Genomic DNA, 20797 nt, shown 5'->3' on the forward strand with positions numbered 1-20797 from the left:
ATGATATTCAACTACCAGAAAATGTGAGGCATCCATGACTAATATTACTACATCTAATTTGTATGTGGATTTTACATAGGATAACAAAAGGATGAGGGTGGGGAGAGTGGAGGTGTGCATGGGAGGAAAGTGTATGAAATTGGGGGTTGAAAAACTGCTAGTTGCTTTTGAGGAGAGAATAGATATATCTGGAAAGGGATGTGGGGTATAGGCTGTGGGATGCAAATGTATGGGGAAGTGTAGAAATGCACACAATATGAGAGTGCATAGTGATTTCTCCCAAGAATTGCTTATGTGCATATTAAGAGAACTTAATGAAATAGACATAATAGAGGGAACAATTCTTGATAATGCAAAATGATTTTTGTTCCTTCCTCTGTGAAAGGGAACATGGAATGACCTCAACGATATAGGCACAAGAAGGGAACATGGAATGACCTCAAAAAAATAGGCACACACATTGACCATGGTAGCATAAATGTGACCTAAACCATTGTAACGAAACTGACAGTAACCAAATTTGTTATTCAACCATCTTCAAGACAACCTAAGATGAGATAAATGTAGTTCATTGACAACAATCATATTTAAGCACCCACTTAACTAAGTATGAAAATGATTCCATTGCATATAACATGTATAAACAATAAATGAACTTGAGTAAAAAGGCATGGATAGACGCATTAAGCACAAAAACAAGTGTGGCTTGCATGGATTAAGATGACCAATGGCATGCAGTATCTCCCATCTTTCTATGCTTACACATGATCTCAATAGGCATTATTTTTGCAATTATAAGAAAAACTTCTTCTCTTTGATGCTTGTAGACAAAATGTTATAAAAAATGTATTTCTATTTTTTTAAAAATCTCATAATCTTGTGTATGTGAGCCTTGTAGAGTCTAATAGGAAATATGTAGTTGAAGTTCATGTTCTTATTCCATAGAGCTAGAAAAAAAATTAGAAGTAGGAACATGCTTCAAAACAAGAATCATTGCACCTAATTCTACCATAAGTTTTAGACATGTGCATACGTAACATTACTTAAGATGCATGCACAGGGAGGGAATGATAGACCATGCCTTCTTTCATGGAGGAAGGATAACCTCCTTTTTACGAAGGAGAACTATAGTTGAGATCATGCCTTTCACATGACAATTTACAAATTCAACATGGCCAAGGTGATGAATTAGCAATTGCACATTTATGTATTTATAATGGTTAGCCGATTGGTTTGTTTTGAATTCTTAATTGATGAGTGTATCAATGTAATACAATGCACAACCCTGATTTTACACATTAATGCTTATATCGATTTTGTTGAGGCCATTCAACATTCCCCTTTATGGAGGAAGCAACAAAAATCACTATGCACTCTCAAGAATTGTTCTCTCCCTTATGTCTATTTTGTTGATTTCTCTTAATACACCCATATGCAATTCTTGAGAGAAATTACTTGTGCACTCTCACATTGCATGCATTTGTGCACTTCCCCATACATTTGTAGCCCACAACCTATACCCCATATCCCTTTCCAAATATATCTATTCTCTTCTCAAAACTAAGCAACAAATACTCAAGCTCCAATTCATGCACTTCCCTCCCATACATGCCTCCACTCCCCCCACCCTCACCTATTTGTTATCCTCTACAAATTCCCCATAAAAACTAGATGTATTTGAACAATTTTCTCCCTTTAAAATGATAGGAATTGAGTCCTTAAGGGTCCTTCCACATCAAATTTTATTAAGGAATGAAGAAATTCATCCTTCTTTCATTTGATAAGGACCTGCCACGAATATTTGCAAACTTCTTTAAACCTTGATTCACATGAAAACCTTCCTTAAAGCTTCTAATTTATTTGTCTTCCCACAATAGACCTTGATTGCTTTTGCAAAATATAAAATTGATGCAAAACTTAATGGAGTCCCCTATTATTAGTAGTGGCTCATTAATATTAGTCATCGATGCCTTACATTCTCTGGTAGTTGAATCACATGACAAGGATTCATCTTTATATGATTCTTTATCCTATAACATATGCAATTATTTTATTTAGGAAGAAGATGAATCAAAGGGAGCATGACATGGGAAGCATAATCAACCTCAATAAATATACATTGAGAAGGATTCGATGCATGCTCCCTACATATAGAGGAATCTAGATTGTCAATGCCTTGACATTGGTAGTGTGATGACCTGTGCAATCAACAAGTTTTTATGCAGAAGTTACATCTAAGGTCTGAACTTTTTGATTCCACAATCCCCATTTGGAAAGAATAGAGAGGGAAGTCAGAAACCTTTTTGCCAAGTTAGACAACAAACACACCCTATTTGTTAAATTTTATTGCTAAAGTAAAATAAGATCATGTATGATAAATATGTCAATTTTGTTTTCAAAAAATCTACAATATTGAGGTCTTGATAGTACAATGGAAACAAAACAAATGTTACCCAAAAGACGGGAAATTATAGATGTTAAGATTCACTTTGAAATTCGCTATCTTTGGAATAGTAAATAGACCAAAGCCCATGCCAAACTACACCTTTTTTTTGTGAATAAAATTTCTATGATCTTTATATTCAAATATGACAATAAAATAATTAGAAGTCAAGAAAAAAAAAAATCTTCAACATGTGGCCAAACTTGCCTAGCCCATTGGAAGATCACATAGATACTTGTGAAATGTAGAATCTAAAAACTTACCTATCACTATTATTTCTTGCAAATATGAGATTCATGATGTAAGGAGAAAGATCTGCAAGCTTCTTCAAATTTAACTTTTCTAATTTATTTGTCTTTGTTTCAAGTTTGAAGCTTTCATTTTAAACTTCTCACTTTCATCTTACTATTTTTCTTGTGAGAGGTTTACTATCTCAAGCCACAATTTTAGCAAGAATATTTTTTGAAATCACTGTAAAAACACAGTTTTTAAGTATTTGATGAGTTTTATTTGATAGTTCTATATGTCTTAATTGATTTCTCATGCATATTATGTTAACTAAGGATCCATTTATTTTGGGTCTACTATTAAAATTGTATAAAGCTTTCCTCCATTTATCATTGAAGTTTCTTTTGGCGGAGGTAGGCACATTCCTGTGTGAAGGCCTCAACAATTATTCGGTTAATAAGTTACTTTGAAAAATTGGGAAAGATGGATAAACATCGTTGGCCTAGGATGGTGGTTGATGAGGAGCTAGACCATTGAAAGAAGACATGGAAGAAACACAATAGCAAATGGTTCAATAAATGAAACATTAATTAGCAATAGTGCCTAAAACCAAGTTAGAGATTAAAACAATGGGTGTTGGGAAAAGTTAGGACTGCCATGTGGACAAATCAGATAGATAGAAAAAAATTTACTATGTCAAATAATTCAACCCCATATGCGATAAAGAATATTTAGGAGCTGATATCAAAGGAAAGGCAAAAATTTTAATTGCTCAACTGAGGTTCGGATCATATCATTTGAGATGTGAAACTTGCAGATGGAAGGTCCTTAAAGAAGGGTGGGAGGAAAGAATTTGTATATTTTGTAACAAGGGGGTGGTGGAAACAAAATGACATTATGTGAAATATTGTACCACATATGTGGATATCCACAGCTAATACAAGGACACTTTACATGTGAACAACATAAAATAACTTTTTGAGGAGTCAAGAGTACACAAGGTGGCCATCTTGCTAACATAGATACACAACAAAAGGGACAGCCTGGAGAAATATGATTAGACTTCTTAATGGGTCTTCTTTTGGTTCCTTAGACCATTGGTCTCATACATCATCATTTGATTACATTTCATTAATCTAGCTATCTTGCAATCCTTTCAACTTCTCTATTTTTCAATTTTCTCTAATAGCTCACCATTGCTTTGTAGCTCGATAAGTGTTCAAGGCTCTAAATTTTTGATTTGTTGGAAACGTGGGAGACGAAAATAGTATGCCAAGATGGATATGCATGAATGAATGATTTTAATAACGTCCATGAGGGCACAACAACTTATGGGACCCGCAATCAGTACATGCCCCCAAAAAAGGGTAAAAATACTTAATTAGGCTATAACTTGTTGATTAACTCCTCTCTGCACTGATGGATTTTAATAATCAGATTTTGCCATTTTGCCCAACTACTCTTCTTCAAATAGGTAGTTTAGGTTGCTGCTTTCTAAAATCTCTGCATACCCAACTGTGATGTCCCTATATGTTGGGCATTGCATAGCAGAGTGATACTCCATTTCCACCTCCTCCCTATCACATAATATGCATGTCCTGTCCTCCCATTCTTCTTTAGGCACCCACCATCTACCCATTTCACACCTCAATTAATGAGAGCTAGTTCTAAGCTAGGTAATGAGCATTTTTGCTTTCCATTTAATATTAGCCTTGATATACGCTCTTTCCTCATGACTAGTAGTTGGATTAAATTCCTTGATATAATAAGCCTTTTTTCTCCCCTTTTGTCTAGTCCACATGATATTGCAAATTTTTTCACATACGTACTTTTTTATTTCTTCATTACTACCTAGGCACACATGGATGTTAATGCCCCACTTTTTCATCCATTTTTTTGTTTTGCTTCATCCATGTTCTCTTTCTCCTATCAAGCTTTTCGTCCATAACCAACTTGGGCCAGCGATGACTTTCCATATTTTTTCTTTAAGTAACTTATCATCTAGACCAAAGCAAAGGTCTCCAATAGTAAGAAACAAACCTTTGCTAATAGGTTCTCATAAGGCACTGTAGTTTTGATTTTGAGGCTACTAATAATAAATGCTTTTGAATTCTTTCAACCTGTCTCCATTTTTGATTTGACATACTACTGCCCCAAATTTCGCACCCATACAAGATCACCAGGGTGACAAGTAGACCAAAGAGCATTTTCCTAGTCTTCCACCCCCATAATTCTGTATATCTGCACTTATTTTGTAGAGAGTACAATGCTTTCCATCCACCTTGGATCCTATTTTATTTGTATGTTTCCCAGTTGAGCTTGTTTTGAAAGTTGATTCCTAAATACTTGTATTCGTTCACTATCTCTAGAGGATTACCCTCAAAGAGAAATGCGTCTGGAGACCTCCTATTTCTCTTCAATGAAAAGATCATAACTTAGGTTTTACTAGCGTTTACTTGCATTCCCACCTCCTGGCAAAAAATTTCTAATTCCTTCAAGTGTTTTCTCAAACCATTGGCTGACTTAGCAATTATGATGAGATCATCCACATATAAAAGCAACCTTATTACATAGTTCGCCGGTTGCACTCCATCACCATTGGCCTTGTTTAACCATTCTTCTAACTTATCAATGTAGAGCCCAAATAGGGTTGGAGATAACGAGCACCCTTGTTTGACCCTAATGTTACTGCCAAAACGCTCAGACAACCCATCCGTTGTTCTAATTTTAGCCTTGACATGCTCATATAATTTATGAACTACAATCCTAAGCTCCTCAGAGATTTCCAATTCTTCCATCTTGTCCCATAGTTTGTTATGTGTCACCATATCAACACTTTTGTAAAGTCCACAAAATAACAAAATGCCTCAACCCTTAGAGTGTCCCATGTTTTTTTTCAACCATCTTAGAGTTACCCTGTGATCTGTAGTGGAATATTTTGGTATAAAACCTCCTTGCCCCTTTGCCCTCTTTCCTTCTATTTCCGCCCATGTAGGCCCGATTTGGTTGGTGGAATATGAGTGGAATAGGAAAATGAAATTAGAATATGTTTTATATTCGCTGTTTGGTAAGCTCAATCGGAATTGGGAATAGGAAGACATATTCCAATTGTGCCCCTAAAATGAGCATATGTCTATGCCAAAAAATATCTATTATTGGAATAGGCCATTTCCATTTCCATTCCGATTTTCCATTAAAAAAAATAAATTAATATTTTTTTTTTCCGAATTTTTTGAATTTAAAATTTTTTTAAAAACTTTTTCTTTTTAAATTTTTTTAGTTAAATTTTTAATTTTTTTTTTTTTTAATAACATTTTTTAAAATTATATCTATTTGTTTAAAAAAATGAAAATGAATTAATCAAAAAAATAATAAATTAAAAAAAAATTAAAAAAAATGTTTTTAAAAATACAAAACTTAATCTTATTCCTATTCTATTTTTGTACAACCAAACAATGGATTGAATTCCAAGTGCACCAAACATGATTGGAATTGCCTATTTCTATTTCCATTCTCCATTTCCATTCCCATTCCATTTTTCTATTCTAATTTTGTATTCCTATGCCAGCAACCAAACGGAGCCTTACTGATTTTCCATTCTAACATACTGCCGAATAGCTTGCCAAGATGCAGGTTAACCATTATGGTCTTGAAAGATTGTTTATGTCTCAACTTTTATGTAGGGGAATCAGCACACAAGTGGTCCAATGTTTAGGGAAACCTCGTTGCGTTTGTTGCGACTGATATGAGGTGTGATATCAGCTACCCATTTTAAATATTCGACCTGCAGCGTGGCTCTGTCTGCTGCTAGCTTCCTACTGACCTGTATCATATCCTAGTTGTTGAAGAGATCACCTGTCGACTTAGCTACCGTGGCGTTATGATTCCCCCAATTCACATTCATAGAGTAACTTGGCATACTCCAGCTACTGAACCTCAATGATGATACGATATACGATGAGAAGCGGCTCCGCATGTTCGTGGGTGGGGTAATCGTCAGCTGCATAGCCGGCACCGTTATTCACGTGGCCTTATCTAATCTGATTTATGAGGGAAACAATTCTTCTCTTCGAATACCTTTACCCTGTCACGTACATGGCGGCACTATCAATCGGGGCAACGAAACACTCATTTAAATTCAAGTACGCTGTATTTTCTCAATTTGTTGCTGTAAGAACCGTAAAATCCAACACCCTAAACGATAAATTATACACAGTAAAAGCTCCCGTCAAGAACTGGCCCAAGAATCCCAACCCAAAACTAATACTACGCCATTTGATCCAAGTCCCCAATGTTATTAAAGCCCTCGAAATCTTCAACTACGCGGCCCACTACCAGCTGGGTTATAAGCATAACTACGCAACCTACTATAAGATGGTCCAAAGACTTGTAGTGTCCTCGGAATTCGAAGCCATGGAAACTGTTCTTGAACAATTGAAACATGACAGGACTGAATGCTTCGAAAATTTGTTCATTTTTGTAATTGAAGGTTACGGCTTTGCCAATAAATCCAAGGAGGCAATGAAAACCTTCTTTAAGATGCGTGATTTTAGGCTCAATGGTCCCTATACGAGGTCATTCAATGCCCTTCTCAATGTTATGATTCATAATAAGCGTTTTCAGCTACTGCACTCTCTGTATAACAATTCGAGGAAGTTTGGGATTCTACCTAATGTAGGTACCTATAATATTTATCTCAAATCCCTACGTGAGATGGGGAAGTTTGAGGCTGCATGCAAAGTGTTTGACGAAATGCCGAACCTTGGATGTACCCCCAATGCTGTCACTTATTGCCTGCTTGTGAGCCTTCGTTGTGCTTGCGGTGATCTAGTTGAAGCTAGGAAGCTGTTTCAACATGTTCTTAGCAAGGGTTGGGTTCCTGATGATGCGACTTATATGGTATTGATGGATGGGTATTGCAAGCACGGAGAAGTGCAGGTAGAGAAAATTGTACCGTCTAACATTTAAGTTTGGTTTATTTCCCTCATTTTTGCTAGGAAAAGGTGTCAGCTGAACTTTGCGAAACATGTTTTTGTATAAAATCTTATGAAAACTGGAAAATAAAAGGTTAGGTTTTACACTTTCCTCGCGTTTGATTTTTTTCATGATAAGATTCTGGACTCGTTGTGCAAATTGAATGCTATCACATGACAATCCTAGAAGCTTATGCCTAAAAATTGTAAAATACTGTGAAATTTTCGCTGCAGAAAAATTGGAATCCCTAATTGAAAATGATTGGCAAGGTTGGTGGACAATTTTATTAAAGTTTTTTGATTGGTTGCAGGAAGTTATGACGCTTATGAGAGCAATGGACGAGATTGGCTGCAGTAGTACTGATGTGACTTATAGTATAATCATTGAAGCTTACTGTAAAAAGTGCAAGATTGACGTGGCGGTGAGCTTGTTGAACGACATGATAGGTAAGAAGTGGATTCCAAGTTCAAGTCTCTGTAATAAAGTTATTGATGGTCTTTGCATGGAGGGCAAGTTGGAAGATTCCAATGCGCTATGGCATTGGTTGCTGCAGAAGAATTGTATGCCAGATAATGTTGTTTATAGTACACTTATTTATTGGTTTTGCAAGAAGGGTGACACTTATGAGGCAAGGAAGCTTTTTCAAGAATTGTGCCTGGTTTGCGTTCCTAATATTGAAACTTGCAACACGTTGATTGATGAGCATTGCAAAAGAGGTGAGTTACAGGAGGCGTGTAAGATCTGGGATAATATGTTGGAGATGGGATGTGTGCCAAATGTGCATACGTATAATGTTTTTCTAAGTGGATTCTGCAAGGTGGGTAAAGCACATGATTGCATTCAAATGTTGGAGGAGATGCTGCACAAGGGCTGTGTTCCAAATCCTTTAACACACCGGATTTTGGCAGATAGTTTGAGCAAGTTATCGAACACAGAAGATAGTTTGAGGCTCCTTGATGTAATGACGAGGCAGAAAATATTCCCTGACCTAGACGTCTGGAATGTGCTTGTTACAGGAGTTTCCAAGGCAGAAAACTTTCAGAAGGTTGAAAAGCTCTTTCACGAGTTTTCTGAGGTTGCTCATTAGAACTCTGTGATAATTTGCAAATGGTTCAGGCCTTATATTCTCCTTCACTGAGAACTGAATTCAATTTAAATGGTTTGTTATAACGCCTAAAAGGGGATATCAGAATTTTTTCTTGCAATTATAGTCAATCCTATTCATAAAAAGCTTATTTTCATTGAGTTGTCAAATTGAGACATCAAGAACATGGTATCTGTGTTCAGAGGCAGCGTAAAGTTTACAATGTAAAGGAAGAAAGTGAGATTATACGATCCTCAGGAAAAAAATATTAGAGATTCGAATTCAACTACAGGTGGACATTCTCTGGGTGCCCCCCCTTCGAAATGTGGCAGAACTTAGGATTCAAGTTGATACCCACCTTTGTTTCTCTGCAGCACATCAATGTCAAGAAAATTATTTTGGACAATTTTTCCATGATTAAAGAGATTGCATTTTCTACTATGTTTTCTCTGTTTTTTCTTGTTTTTCTAATTATGAAAAACAATGTATTGGAGTGTTTTTTGTGCAGAAATGCTGACGGGAAACATACACTTTGGTTCAACATATTTAGTAAGCAATCTATTAATTTTTTTTTCTCATTTGGTCATTTTAATTCTTGAACATCACATCAAATATTGAATTCACCACATTACATGCTGTTCTTTAATGCCATGAACAGTATTTATTCTGAAAGCTTGTTATCTTGGTAAACTCTAGCACATCTTAGCGTGTTTAAGGACAAGGGAAATACAAATAACTCACCTGGTAAATTGAACTGCCTTATTGATCAGTACAAGAGTCAGCATTTCTATACTTGTGTATACTTGCAAAGTTAGCTGATTTCTGAATGTTAATATTTTACTAATACTATTTTGTTTGCAAGATAAATTCCTGTTGACCACTAGACAATTGAACTGCCATCTAGCATACGTCCTCTTAGTTGAAATAGGGAAGGAGAAGATAATAAAAATGACTATGAAAAGCTGCGTAGATTCCCTGTCTGCAGCATACTTTTCCTTCATGTAGTCATAGAAATATTTGTAGGTTCCATTTCCATATAGTAGAATATTATAATGTTAAAAAAAAAATCTTATAGGAAATCCTAATAGGAAAATAGACATTTAATAACTAATTTAATTATTAAATGGCTAATGCAAGTGCATGAAAGTGAAATCTTAAGTAGGGAGTAAAGTTAATTTAATTAATACAATTAAATTAATACAACACTTTCTTCTCCTCAATATTAGATTCATAATCAACAATCTTCTCTATTTTTTTGAAAATCTTTATCAACTCTCACATTTGTACTTTCCACAATTTTATTTAGCTTTTCTTTGAAACACTAATACGCTTTTCTTCTAGTAGAGTATCTTAGAAGTATTCCTTCATTAGATCTGCTATCAAACTTTCCCAAATTATTTGCATGTCTATGAATATAGCATTTACTGCCAAAGATTTCGAAATATTTCATAGCATATGCTTTTCCATGCCAAAGCTCATATTAGGTATTGCACTATCTCTTTGGGTACAAGACTCTGTTCAATATGTACCACTTACTTTTAGTAGACTTCTATTAGATTTTCCTTTTCAATCATAGTCACCATTGCCGCTTGAATTTTCTGTTCATTCTTCCACATCATCATTTTGCTATGGTGTTTTGGCTGTAGAAACAGTCTCCTTATTCCATGTTTCTCATAATACCTTTCAATTTTGGTAGAAGTAAACTCACCACCTCAGTCAAATCTCAAACATTTGATTTTCTTACCACATTCATTTTCAACTCCAACCTTAAATATTTTAAATTTCTCAAATGTTTCAGATTTTTCTCTTAGAAATGCAACCCACTTATATCTAGAATGATCATCAATGAAAAGCACAAAGTACCTCTCACCTAGAAAACCTCTTGTCCTAGTAGGACCACGAATTTTAGTGTGCACAAGATCTAGTACATTAGTAGATGAGTGATCTTTAGCTTTGAACATTTCTATTCCTTGCTTTCCTTTTTGACATCCTCTGCATATCACATTCTTTGACTTGCACAAATTTGGTAAGTTTAACAACTTCGGTTGAATTTATTCTTACCAAATTGTCAAAATTGATGTGACACATTCTCCGATGATAGAGCCAACTAACATCAACTTGGGATATCAAGCATTCTTTTGTAGCTCCTTCCAATTGATGCATATTTCTGTCGGTTCTCTTCCCTACCACAATCAATGCTCTTGATCTCTTCTTGTTTTCACAACCTTCATTCTTGAAAATTACTTCATATCTATTTTCACACATTTGTCCAACACTCAACATATTATGATACAAACCCTTCACATAACAAACATTGTTAGTATAATTCTTACCATCAAAAGTAATTGATTGTTTTCCAAAAATATATGTTGCCTTGTCATCGCCAAATCTATCAGAACTACCATCATACTTATCAAGTGAAACAAATTAGTGTGTACCTCTAGTCATATGATGAGAACAACCATTGTCAGTCAAACATTCATTCTTTTTCCTTCTAACGTATAATACAACTTCAATATCATCAATCTTAGCACAAATGTCATATATATCAATTTCAGATTTCTCAACCTCTTCCTCATCTCCTTCAGCATAAAATAAACAGTCTTCACCTTTTGATTCATCATTAGAAAAACTAGCATCTTCATTCACATAATAAGCCCTTTTTATTGAATCTTTTAAACTTTTGTCTAAATCCTCTCTCAGGACATCTAGTAGCCAAGTGACCTACTTTACCACATCTAGAACATTTTAGAGGTAACATACCTTTATACTTGTTGATACGTTTCTTTAGTCTTCTTGCAAAGTTAGGTTCAATATCTTCTTCATCATCATTGTCAAGTTCTTCAATTTTGGTTGCTTTGAAAGCCCTTTTAGATCTACTCTTGTCTTTGTTAAACTTTCTAAGCTCAAATGCTATCAATGTTCTAAACAGTTGTTCCTTGATAAACTTCTTTGGATCATAAAGTTCTTCAATAGCCAAAACTTCATCATTGTAACTATCAGGTAATGTCATCAAGATCTTCTCCATAAACTCTTCATCAATTATGTTGCCGCCTTAATTCTTCATTTCATTTACTACATTCTCAACTCTTTGAAAATAACTCTTAATTACCTTCACCATCTTCCATTCTAATATATTCATATTGTCTTTTTGCTATCAATTTCTTAGAAAGCTTCACTTTATCATTTCCTTTGAATAGACTTCTTTCAATTTTTCCGAAACCTTATAAACAGTCTTCAAAGAAATAGCTTTAGCAAGTTTTGATTTAGATAAAGCACTAGTAATTGCATACCTTGCCTTTTTGTTGTCCTCATATGCTTCGATTTCATCTACAATCTATAAGTGATTCTAAGGAAACACATACATAGTCTTCACATGCTTCCAAGTCTTGTAACTACTAATTGATTCCTGGTAAAATTTCATCTGATGTTTCCATGAACTGTAGTTTGATCCATCAAACATAGGGATATTTAATTTGTGTGCCATCAAAGCTGCCTCAAGCAGTTAAGCTTCACACTGATGAACCAAGCTTTGATACCAATTATATATTGAACAGGCCGAATAACAGATGGGGGTTAATAAGTTTTTCCTACACACATAAAAGCTTTTGATCTGTCAGTTAATACTTAGGAATCAATAACTATCACTTAAGATCTATCGGTTAAAGCACAATAAATTGTGAAAGCAAAGATTAGCACTAAAGAATTGAAACACTAATACTATCAACACCAGGATTTACGTGGAAAGCCCAAACTGGGAAAAACCATGGAGAAACTAATTCTCATGAAATGGAAAACACTGGCTAAGTACACCATTAAGGTGATTTTATACAAGGCTAACTTCCTGAAATGCTCATTGCAACATGGAGTACTATCGGTAGATTTCATTGTGAGGTTGGTTGTGCCCCAATATTATAGTAAGGCTCATTGCCAATAGGCTTATAAGAATCACCACATAATAAAGTTGCTGAGATGCATCACATATAGCTCACATATAAGCAACAACATTACATGAATTGTATACACAAACTCGAATTCACAGACTTGCATTCATCCCAATTGAAACGATAAATTTTTATACTCTTTGCACACCATAAATCTATCGGCTAAATGGCATAGGAGCACCCAAGCATGGAGTTGTTCTATGAGATCAATTTATATTGTAAGTGGTATTAATGTTTCATTGATAATTTGTAAGGTCCTAAAGTTATGAGCATCAAAACAATCAACTTTGTAAGGCTGTAGGAGCCATTTTGAGCACAGAGGCCTATGAGGTCCTAACATGACCAAAGTCATTCAAAGGGTTAAAAATGTCCAATAAAGGGTTTGAAAGATTGTAAATGGTGAAATCAAGTCCATTTCATCGTGTTAAAGATGTTTGTAAGTATTAAGGTCAAGATTGGTAATAATGTGTCAAAGACTTGTCAAAAGTGCATAAGTTGTAATATTGTAACTTTGTAAAAATGCAAGAAAAGTTGCAAGGTTTTGTGTCCATTGGTATTGGATAGTTGTAAATGTCAAGAAGGAATTGAAAGGGGTTTATAAAGTCATGAATGGTCGAAATGAGGGCAGTGATGGTCAGTTTCGAGAAGGATTTGTGAGAACATTCAAGGCAATTCAATATCTATCATAGTTTTGGGGAAATCTACAACTATTGCAGAGCCATGTAGGCTCATAAAGCAATATAATTTCATTGTTGTTTTGATTTTGAATGATAGACTAGTGAATCTAGTTGCATATGAACCCATTCTTATATATATTTAGGAAGTTTTTGAAAACTTATGTTAGTTTCTCTAAAAACTGTTAAAACCCCCTATTAGCGTAAACAAAGGACTTTGAAATTCTCTTTTGTCCATTCTTAACTAGTGAAATTTTCTATAACTTTGTAAAATGACGTGTCTTGATGTGTTTCAACTTAATCTAAGGTTGTGAAGAGTTTGGACAAGCTTTGATCTGTGAATGATGATGCCCTAGTAATTCTATGACAGAGTTCTAGTTGGTAAAACATGAATTAGTGAGTTATTTTGGCTTTTGGCAATTGAATATATGGTGAATTGTATTCTAGGGACTTGAACCATGTATTATAGTTAGGAAAACTACTTTTCAAACTAAAGATTGCTTTGTGTATAACATTTTTATGCTTCTAAAGATTCCTATTTGTTGATCAATAATTTGTAATTCTGATTCAAATACAGTCTGACATGATAGTAAGTTGAATGTTGTAAACAAGCTCTTTCCTTGTGATTATTCATGCAAAAGAAGTTTGTGAGTGTTGGAAGGGTGTGTTAGACCCCTTTGGTCTAAGGTTTGATGGAATCTTGAACCTTTTATGGGCATTGTTTTGTTATAAATGTATAAGACAATCTTAAGTGAAAGTCTGATTGATAAATTGTTTCAAATTTCCAAAGTAAGATTGATGAAGCTTTGTCATAACATCAATGGTGCAAAATTGTTGAATTTCTAGATCTGCTGCAAATGTAATAGCACTGCCATAATATTTTTGGTATGTACTTTCCAAATAGCAGCCATGTTTCTAATATAGGATGAAGTATGTCTATTCATTAGCATTTAATTAATATAATGACAAATATATATATATACACATACATACATACATACATACACACACACACACACACACACACATATATATATATATATATATATATATATATATATATATATATATATAAATGCACTATAGTTTATCCAACTAAAGCTACCAAACACTAATACTCCCTCTTAGCTAGGGAAGATAAACAGGATTCATACACAATATGAATAACATATTACCTCAATGTAAAAATAGTTTCTAGAATGTCAACTCATTTGACATTTGAAAGTCAACTTATTTGACTTTCTAGTTTCTTGAATATCAACTCATTTGATATTTGAATGTCAACTCATTTGACATTTGAATGAAGTTATTTTAAGATCATCACCTTACAATAACTTTTGTAAATACAAGTGATAATCATTTGGAAGTCGTCACTTCCTCATGGTGTACATAGGGGATAGGCCCATAGATTTTTGAACAATAGTCATAAATCATAGTCCTGTTAATTGTTTACAATTTATTGATCGATAGAGAATTTTTCTCAACATGATCTACTCCCTCTGATTCAATACATTTGAGATCATTGAAGTTTGACGGAACCATATCCTCTATCTACCCCCTCTCTTTCAAAATTGCCTCTTAATGAAATGTCAGATTCTCTATGAATCTCAATCTCCCTCTAAACATCAAATTTAGAGCTTCTTATCCAAATTTGCCTTTAACAAAGTGTCAAACTCTCTTTGAATCTCCATTTTCCTACAATAACCTGCTTAGAGGAAAAGATGAAAGCAAATATCTCTTATAGTACATATTGAAATAAGAGAGAGACTAATATAATAATCAATAATATAGATCAATATCTAATTTAAATATATACATTAATGCTAATTTTCCAATCTCTTATATATATTTATTTCATTTTATATCTCTTGTGTTCTTGAATATAACATAAATAGGCCTCTAAGGAAAAAGCCTACAATGCAATGGTAACTTGCGAGCCTCTCATGTGGGAGGTCTTGGGTTGGAATCTACCTTCGCTTAACATATAATAATAAAAAATCTAGGCTTTGGCCGTTTACCGATTAAAAAAAAAAAAAAAAAAAAAACATAAATAAGCCTCTATGAAATAACACAAATTAATGTAAAATGAAATAAATTCATAAACTTACCTCACATGAAATTTACCTCTTTTCCCTCCAAAAAGAAAGTCACATATATTGATTATAAATGCCCCCTCAATATACTCATTTGTAAGTTATCCTATACAAGTAGTTGTTAATGTCACCATAAAAATATGCTTGTCCTTTTTATCTTTTGAACGACAAAACTCTTATTCCAATTATTGGCACAAAATGTCTTCCGCTAGTCAAGGTACACCTCATTTGGAATTGCAATGATTTTACCTCATATCCAAGCTTTCACATTGCATGATCTCGATGATCAAGCATGCCAAGCAACATGTCAATGAACATGGAAACTTGGTAAATCCAAGCTTGGATCAACATTTTTGATATGAAGACATTGCCCGATCACCTCCAAATTGGATTATCATTGTTCTGAGACATCCAAGCAGGAAGCCTAAAGCTAGTCCTCCAACTACTTCTGAAATGAGTCATAGTTTGCACACTCTTGCCTAGCCTACACATGTAGACCCCACATTATTAGAACCATTGAGCGAAACAAGCAGCTCCAAGAACAAGTTGAGTCCAACTTATCGAATCCAAATCTTGAAGTCGAATCGATCTGCTCGCACCCCAATCTACAAATCTTGGCATTTGAGAAAACCCAACTCACCCATCCACTACGTCTGTTTGATCTACCCATGCAACCTCTCATTGTTCATTCATGATTATTACAGTTTTGATTGAGTCCCATGACTATTCTCGGTGATCCAACATGAGTTTGGTGAAATATTTTGATTTCCTTCAACACAACATGGTAGAAACTATTTTTAAGTTCATAGATCCCTTTTGGTGAAACACTCAACATTTATAGAGTTTCCAATTAGCACATGATAGATGCTATGTTCTTTGTTACATTTGTAGTTGGCTCTAATACCATGTTGAATTTTTGAATCTATTGCAAATGTAATAGCACTTCCATAATATTTTTGGTATGTACTTTCCAAATAGCAGCCATCTCTCTAATAAAGGGTGAAGTATGGATAAACATGCCCCTTCAAAGGACATGTCTATTCATTAGTATTTAATTAATTTAATGACAATAAATATCTCTTATATTTAATATATATATATATATATAGTTTATCCAACTAAAGCTACCAAACATTAACAAAAATTAACATGTAGACTTGATTTGAAACCTCATATAATTTGTTTGATCATTCAAGGGTTGGAAAGAATGCATGCCACTATTATTGAGGCGCCTAAAAGGTACATATCACTATTTGATAGATAATAGTTTGTATATTTGTCTAAAGCATCAAATTACCACAGGCCTTGTAGGTTGCACATGATCCAAATGGATGCCAAGGAAGGTGATTTCAATCAGGAAAAAAATTGTGAAAGAGTTATAGTCAAAAGAAAGATGGTTTGTAGTAGAGATTGGGTTAGTGAATTCCCTACTTTGGGGACAACATTTAAGGATGAGGGAAAGGTTCTAAAGTGTGAGTTGAAATCCTATTGAGTGTGGCTTATAAATGAAGAGGTAGTGATTGGAATAGATAAGGTTATTGTGAAAATTTTTACTTGAAGAAATGGATAAGTTGCACTTGAAATGTCCTTGCCTAATAACCAAATTATGAGTTTTTGTGGATTTAATCTTGTTAGATGCTTCAATCAAAAGGTTAAGGGATTTGCATTGAACTTGGATCAGAAGGATCCTTAGTGGTTTTGTCATTTGTATAGGATTCTCTGCATTACTGAAACCAATTTTAGATAGGACACATGACCTCGAGCAATGTGATGATCCTCGAGCACATCAACATGCCACAACAATCTCCTATGCCAACGATTATGATGAAAATGCTAGGAAAAGAGCTGCTAGGATTGAAGTTGAAGCCACATGCTTCACAAAAGATTGACCCAAAATATCATCCATCAAAATGATGCATACCATCACTGAGGCATGGAATGGTTAGACAATTAATGCTTAGCCAATGGTAAAACATAACACCTAATACACATTCTATGGGTGAAAGATAATCAATATGCAACCAATTGATATACCAAGTTGAGGGTACACATGCACTAATACATCAAAGGTTGAGAGAAGGATGTTGACAACAATGATAACTATCAACCTCACATTCTAACAAACTAAATTAATAGATTTTTATTAAAATACTAGTCCTCATATATATATGATTGTTTATTGGTGGAGACTAACTGAACTATATAATTTTATTTGTGTGAGCAATCTTCAATTTAACTCTGAATTTATAGATAAGAACAAATCTTCTTTATCAATGTCTTAGTACTGATTTAATTCAATTAGATATAGAATATGTAGATCTTAGTTTTACTAAGATAATAATGCCTTGTTAATAATTATATATCAGAACTCACAAATGCATATCCTATATATATGTATTGAGGTATGCTTACATAGGGGTATGACCCTATGTAACCATACATCAACACATAACTAAAATCCTTTCAAGAAGCACCGATCAAGTGCCATGATTCTTAATATAAACTTAGCCCTAATTAAGGCTAGCGTCCAATCATAGTATTGGTTCATGTTAGAGTCATTATAAGTAATGAAGATATGATCAAATCTCTATTACTTGATTGAGATTCAAAATATAATGATAAGGAATATATATATATATATATATATATATATATATATATATATATATATATATATATATGAGTTTGACTATGAGTGCATAGGTAAATAATAATATATATAAATCTACACACACTATATGAATATATATGTATAATCAGATTTAATATATTGATTTATCATCATATATATAAAACAATATAGTATTTTGCTTCAATTCCCATGAAAATAAACATTCTTAACACTCCCTCTTTAGCAATGAGGGGATTGAAGGAAATATAAAACAAGGTTATGCACCACTTAGAATGTGGTTTAACCAAATTATGGTGTTTGCCAAAATCTGGCCCGAAGAGCAATGATAACACATACTTCAACACTTTTGGTGTTAGAAGATAGATCAATTATAAATAAGGTCGTCACCTTACAATAGTGATCTTACACATAAGAAAACACAAGTTTCCAAACACCTAATTTTTTTCACAAATATATATGAAGCAATGAATTTACAAATTTGTCAAACCAAGTTTATCTCTGAAGTATTCTATTTTCAACCTTGCAAGAGGCTTAGTAAAAATGTCAGCATTTTTCTCATTGGTGCTGATGTAAATCAACTTGATAACATTTTAGTTGACCATGTCTCGAATTTAGTGATAAGGTGTCTCAATGTGCTTTGATCGATTATGGAAAATAGGATTAGTAGAAAGTTTGATGAAACTCTAGTTATCACAACGAATCACTATGAGATCTAGTTGTTTTCTAAAAAGTCCAAGTAACAACTTTCTTAGCCACACTGCTTCACGTTTCGGCTTCGATGGAACTTAGGCAACTTTAGGTTATTTTCTACTAAACCATGATATCATTGCTGACCCAAGATTGAAAAAATATCCTATAGTACTCTTATGGTTTATGGAACATCCAACCCAATCAGAATTAGTATATCCTTTACATTTAATATCAACATTCTTGTACTTCAAACCAAGACCAATAGTGCCACGTAGATATCTCAAGATATGCTTATCAACCATCAAATGAATCTTCTTTGGTTCACACATGAAATAATTTAAAAAATTTGTGGCATAGCAGATATCAGGTCTAGTATTTACTAAATGCATAAGTGATCGAATGATCTATCTGTAAAGAGTGGGATCAATAGCCTTAAATAGCCTTAGAATTCACAGCTTCTTCTTTTAGTTTGTGTAGATTAATTTCCATCGAAGTTGCTAGAGGTTTGTTGTCCATCATTCCAAATCTAGTCAAGATGTTTTGAGTGTACTTCCCTTGATTTAGAAAAGTGTGATCTTTTTTTGACATACGTCTAGGCCCAAAAAATAGTGTAGTAGGCCTAGACCTTCATTTCAAATTCAACTATAAGATCTTGTTTGCATCTTTCAATTAAGTGATCGTTACTTGTTATCAATAGATCATCAACCTATAAAACAAGTATTAACATGTCATCATTAGAAATTTTAAAGTAGATGTTAGGATCAACTTTGTTCTTTGAGTATCCTAGTTTGTGAGGTAGCTATCTATCCTTTTATACCAAGCTCAAGGTGCTTGTTTGAGGTGATAGAGAGCTTTCTTGAGTTTACATACATATAGATTCTTATTTTTTATAACAAAACCTTTATGTTGTTCAATATATGCTTCCTCATTAATAACACCATTCAGGAATGCAGTCTTGACATCCATTTGATGTATCTTCCATCCTTTGGATGTTGCAATTGCAGTAATCGTTCTTATTGAAGTGTATTGAGCAACTTTAGCAAAGGTTTCCTCATAATCAACACTTGCCTCTAAGAAAAACCTCGAGAAACAAACCTTGCTTTATGTTTTTCAATATTGCCATCTAAAGCATATTTGATTTTGTACAACCACTTTGATGAAACAATTGATTTGTCTTTTGGCCTAGGTACAATATCCCAAACATCATTTTGTAATATGGATTGATATTCTTCAATCATAGCATTTTTCCAAGCTTGACAAGTTAGTGCTTCTTTAACAGTTGATGGTTCAGATTTAGTACTAGCTCAGTTACTAGAGCAGTGTAACAAGATTTGTTTCTTGTTTTCTTGCTTTTGCTGGAAATTTCATCTGGCTCAACATTATTTCCTTGCCCATAATGGTCTTTTCTTTATATTAGAGATCTCTCTATTTTCTATATCTGGTAATGGTTCATTTTCTTTTGATATGTTCTCCCTCTGAATTTTAGTTTGTGGATTTTCATCTAAGTCTATGCTGGGCTCATCTTGTATACTTATTGATAGTTTTAAAACAATGTTTTCTTCAAATATAACATCTCTGCTTAATTCAACTGATATTTGTCTAGGTAAATAGACTCTATACCCTTTGGAGTTTACACTATACCCAAAAAAAATTCCTTTCTTCCTAGATGGTTCTAACTTGGTTCTTTTTTCTTTAGGTATGTGAATGTAAACAGGGTAGCCAAATATTCTAAGATGACTTAAGTTACATTTAATTCCTATAAAGACTTCTTAAGGAGTTATGTTTTCTAAAATTGAGTGTGGAAATCTGTTTTGAATGCATACAACAGTATTGGTGGCCTCTATCCAGAATGAGAAGTATAAATGTGGTCATGAAGTATGGCTTTTGTTGCTTCAACAATGATTCTATTTTTCCTTTTTGCTACCCCATTCTGTTGAGGATTATAAGGTATTGTATACTCCCTCTTAATCCCAACAGAGGTACAAAAAACTTTGAAATTTTTAGAGGTATATTCTCCTCCATTATTTGATGATTA

General features: G+C 33.8%; 1 protein-coding gene across 1 annotated transcript; it reads left to right on the plus strand.

Annotated features, from left to right (window-relative positions):
* The first annotated feature begins 6348 nt into the window (after positions 1-6348).
* Positions 6349-9168, plus strand: LOC149553738 (uncharacterized). The gene is made up of 2 exons (XM_089789946.1): positions 6349-7609; positions 7956-9168. Exons 1-2 carry the CDS (start codon positions 6719-6721, stop codon positions 8730-8732), a joined length of 1668 nt encoding a protein of 555 aa, XP_089646072.1. The 5' UTR covers positions 6349-6718; the 3' UTR covers positions 8733-9168.
* The last annotated feature ends 11629 nt before the right edge of the window (positions 9169-20797 follow it).

This window comes from Cupressus sempervirens, chromosome 6 (genome assembly GCF_028749045.1).
Source record: "Cupressus sempervirens isolate cs-2001-9-10 chromosome 6, ASM2874904v1, whole genome shotgun sequence".
Classification (NCBI taxonomy): domain Eukaryota; kingdom Viridiplantae; phylum Streptophyta; class Pinopsida; order Cupressales; family Cupressaceae; genus Cupressus; species Cupressus sempervirens.

Coding starts and splice junctions, on each gene's coding strand:
- LOC149553738 (XM_089789946.1), top strand. CDS start 6,719: ATGAGGGAAACAATTCTTCTCTTCGAATACCTTTACCCTGTCACGTAC. Junction 7,610..7,955: donor GCAAGCACGGAGAAGTGCAG/GTAGAGAAAATT, acceptor GATTGGTTGCAG/GAAGTTATGACGCTTATGAG.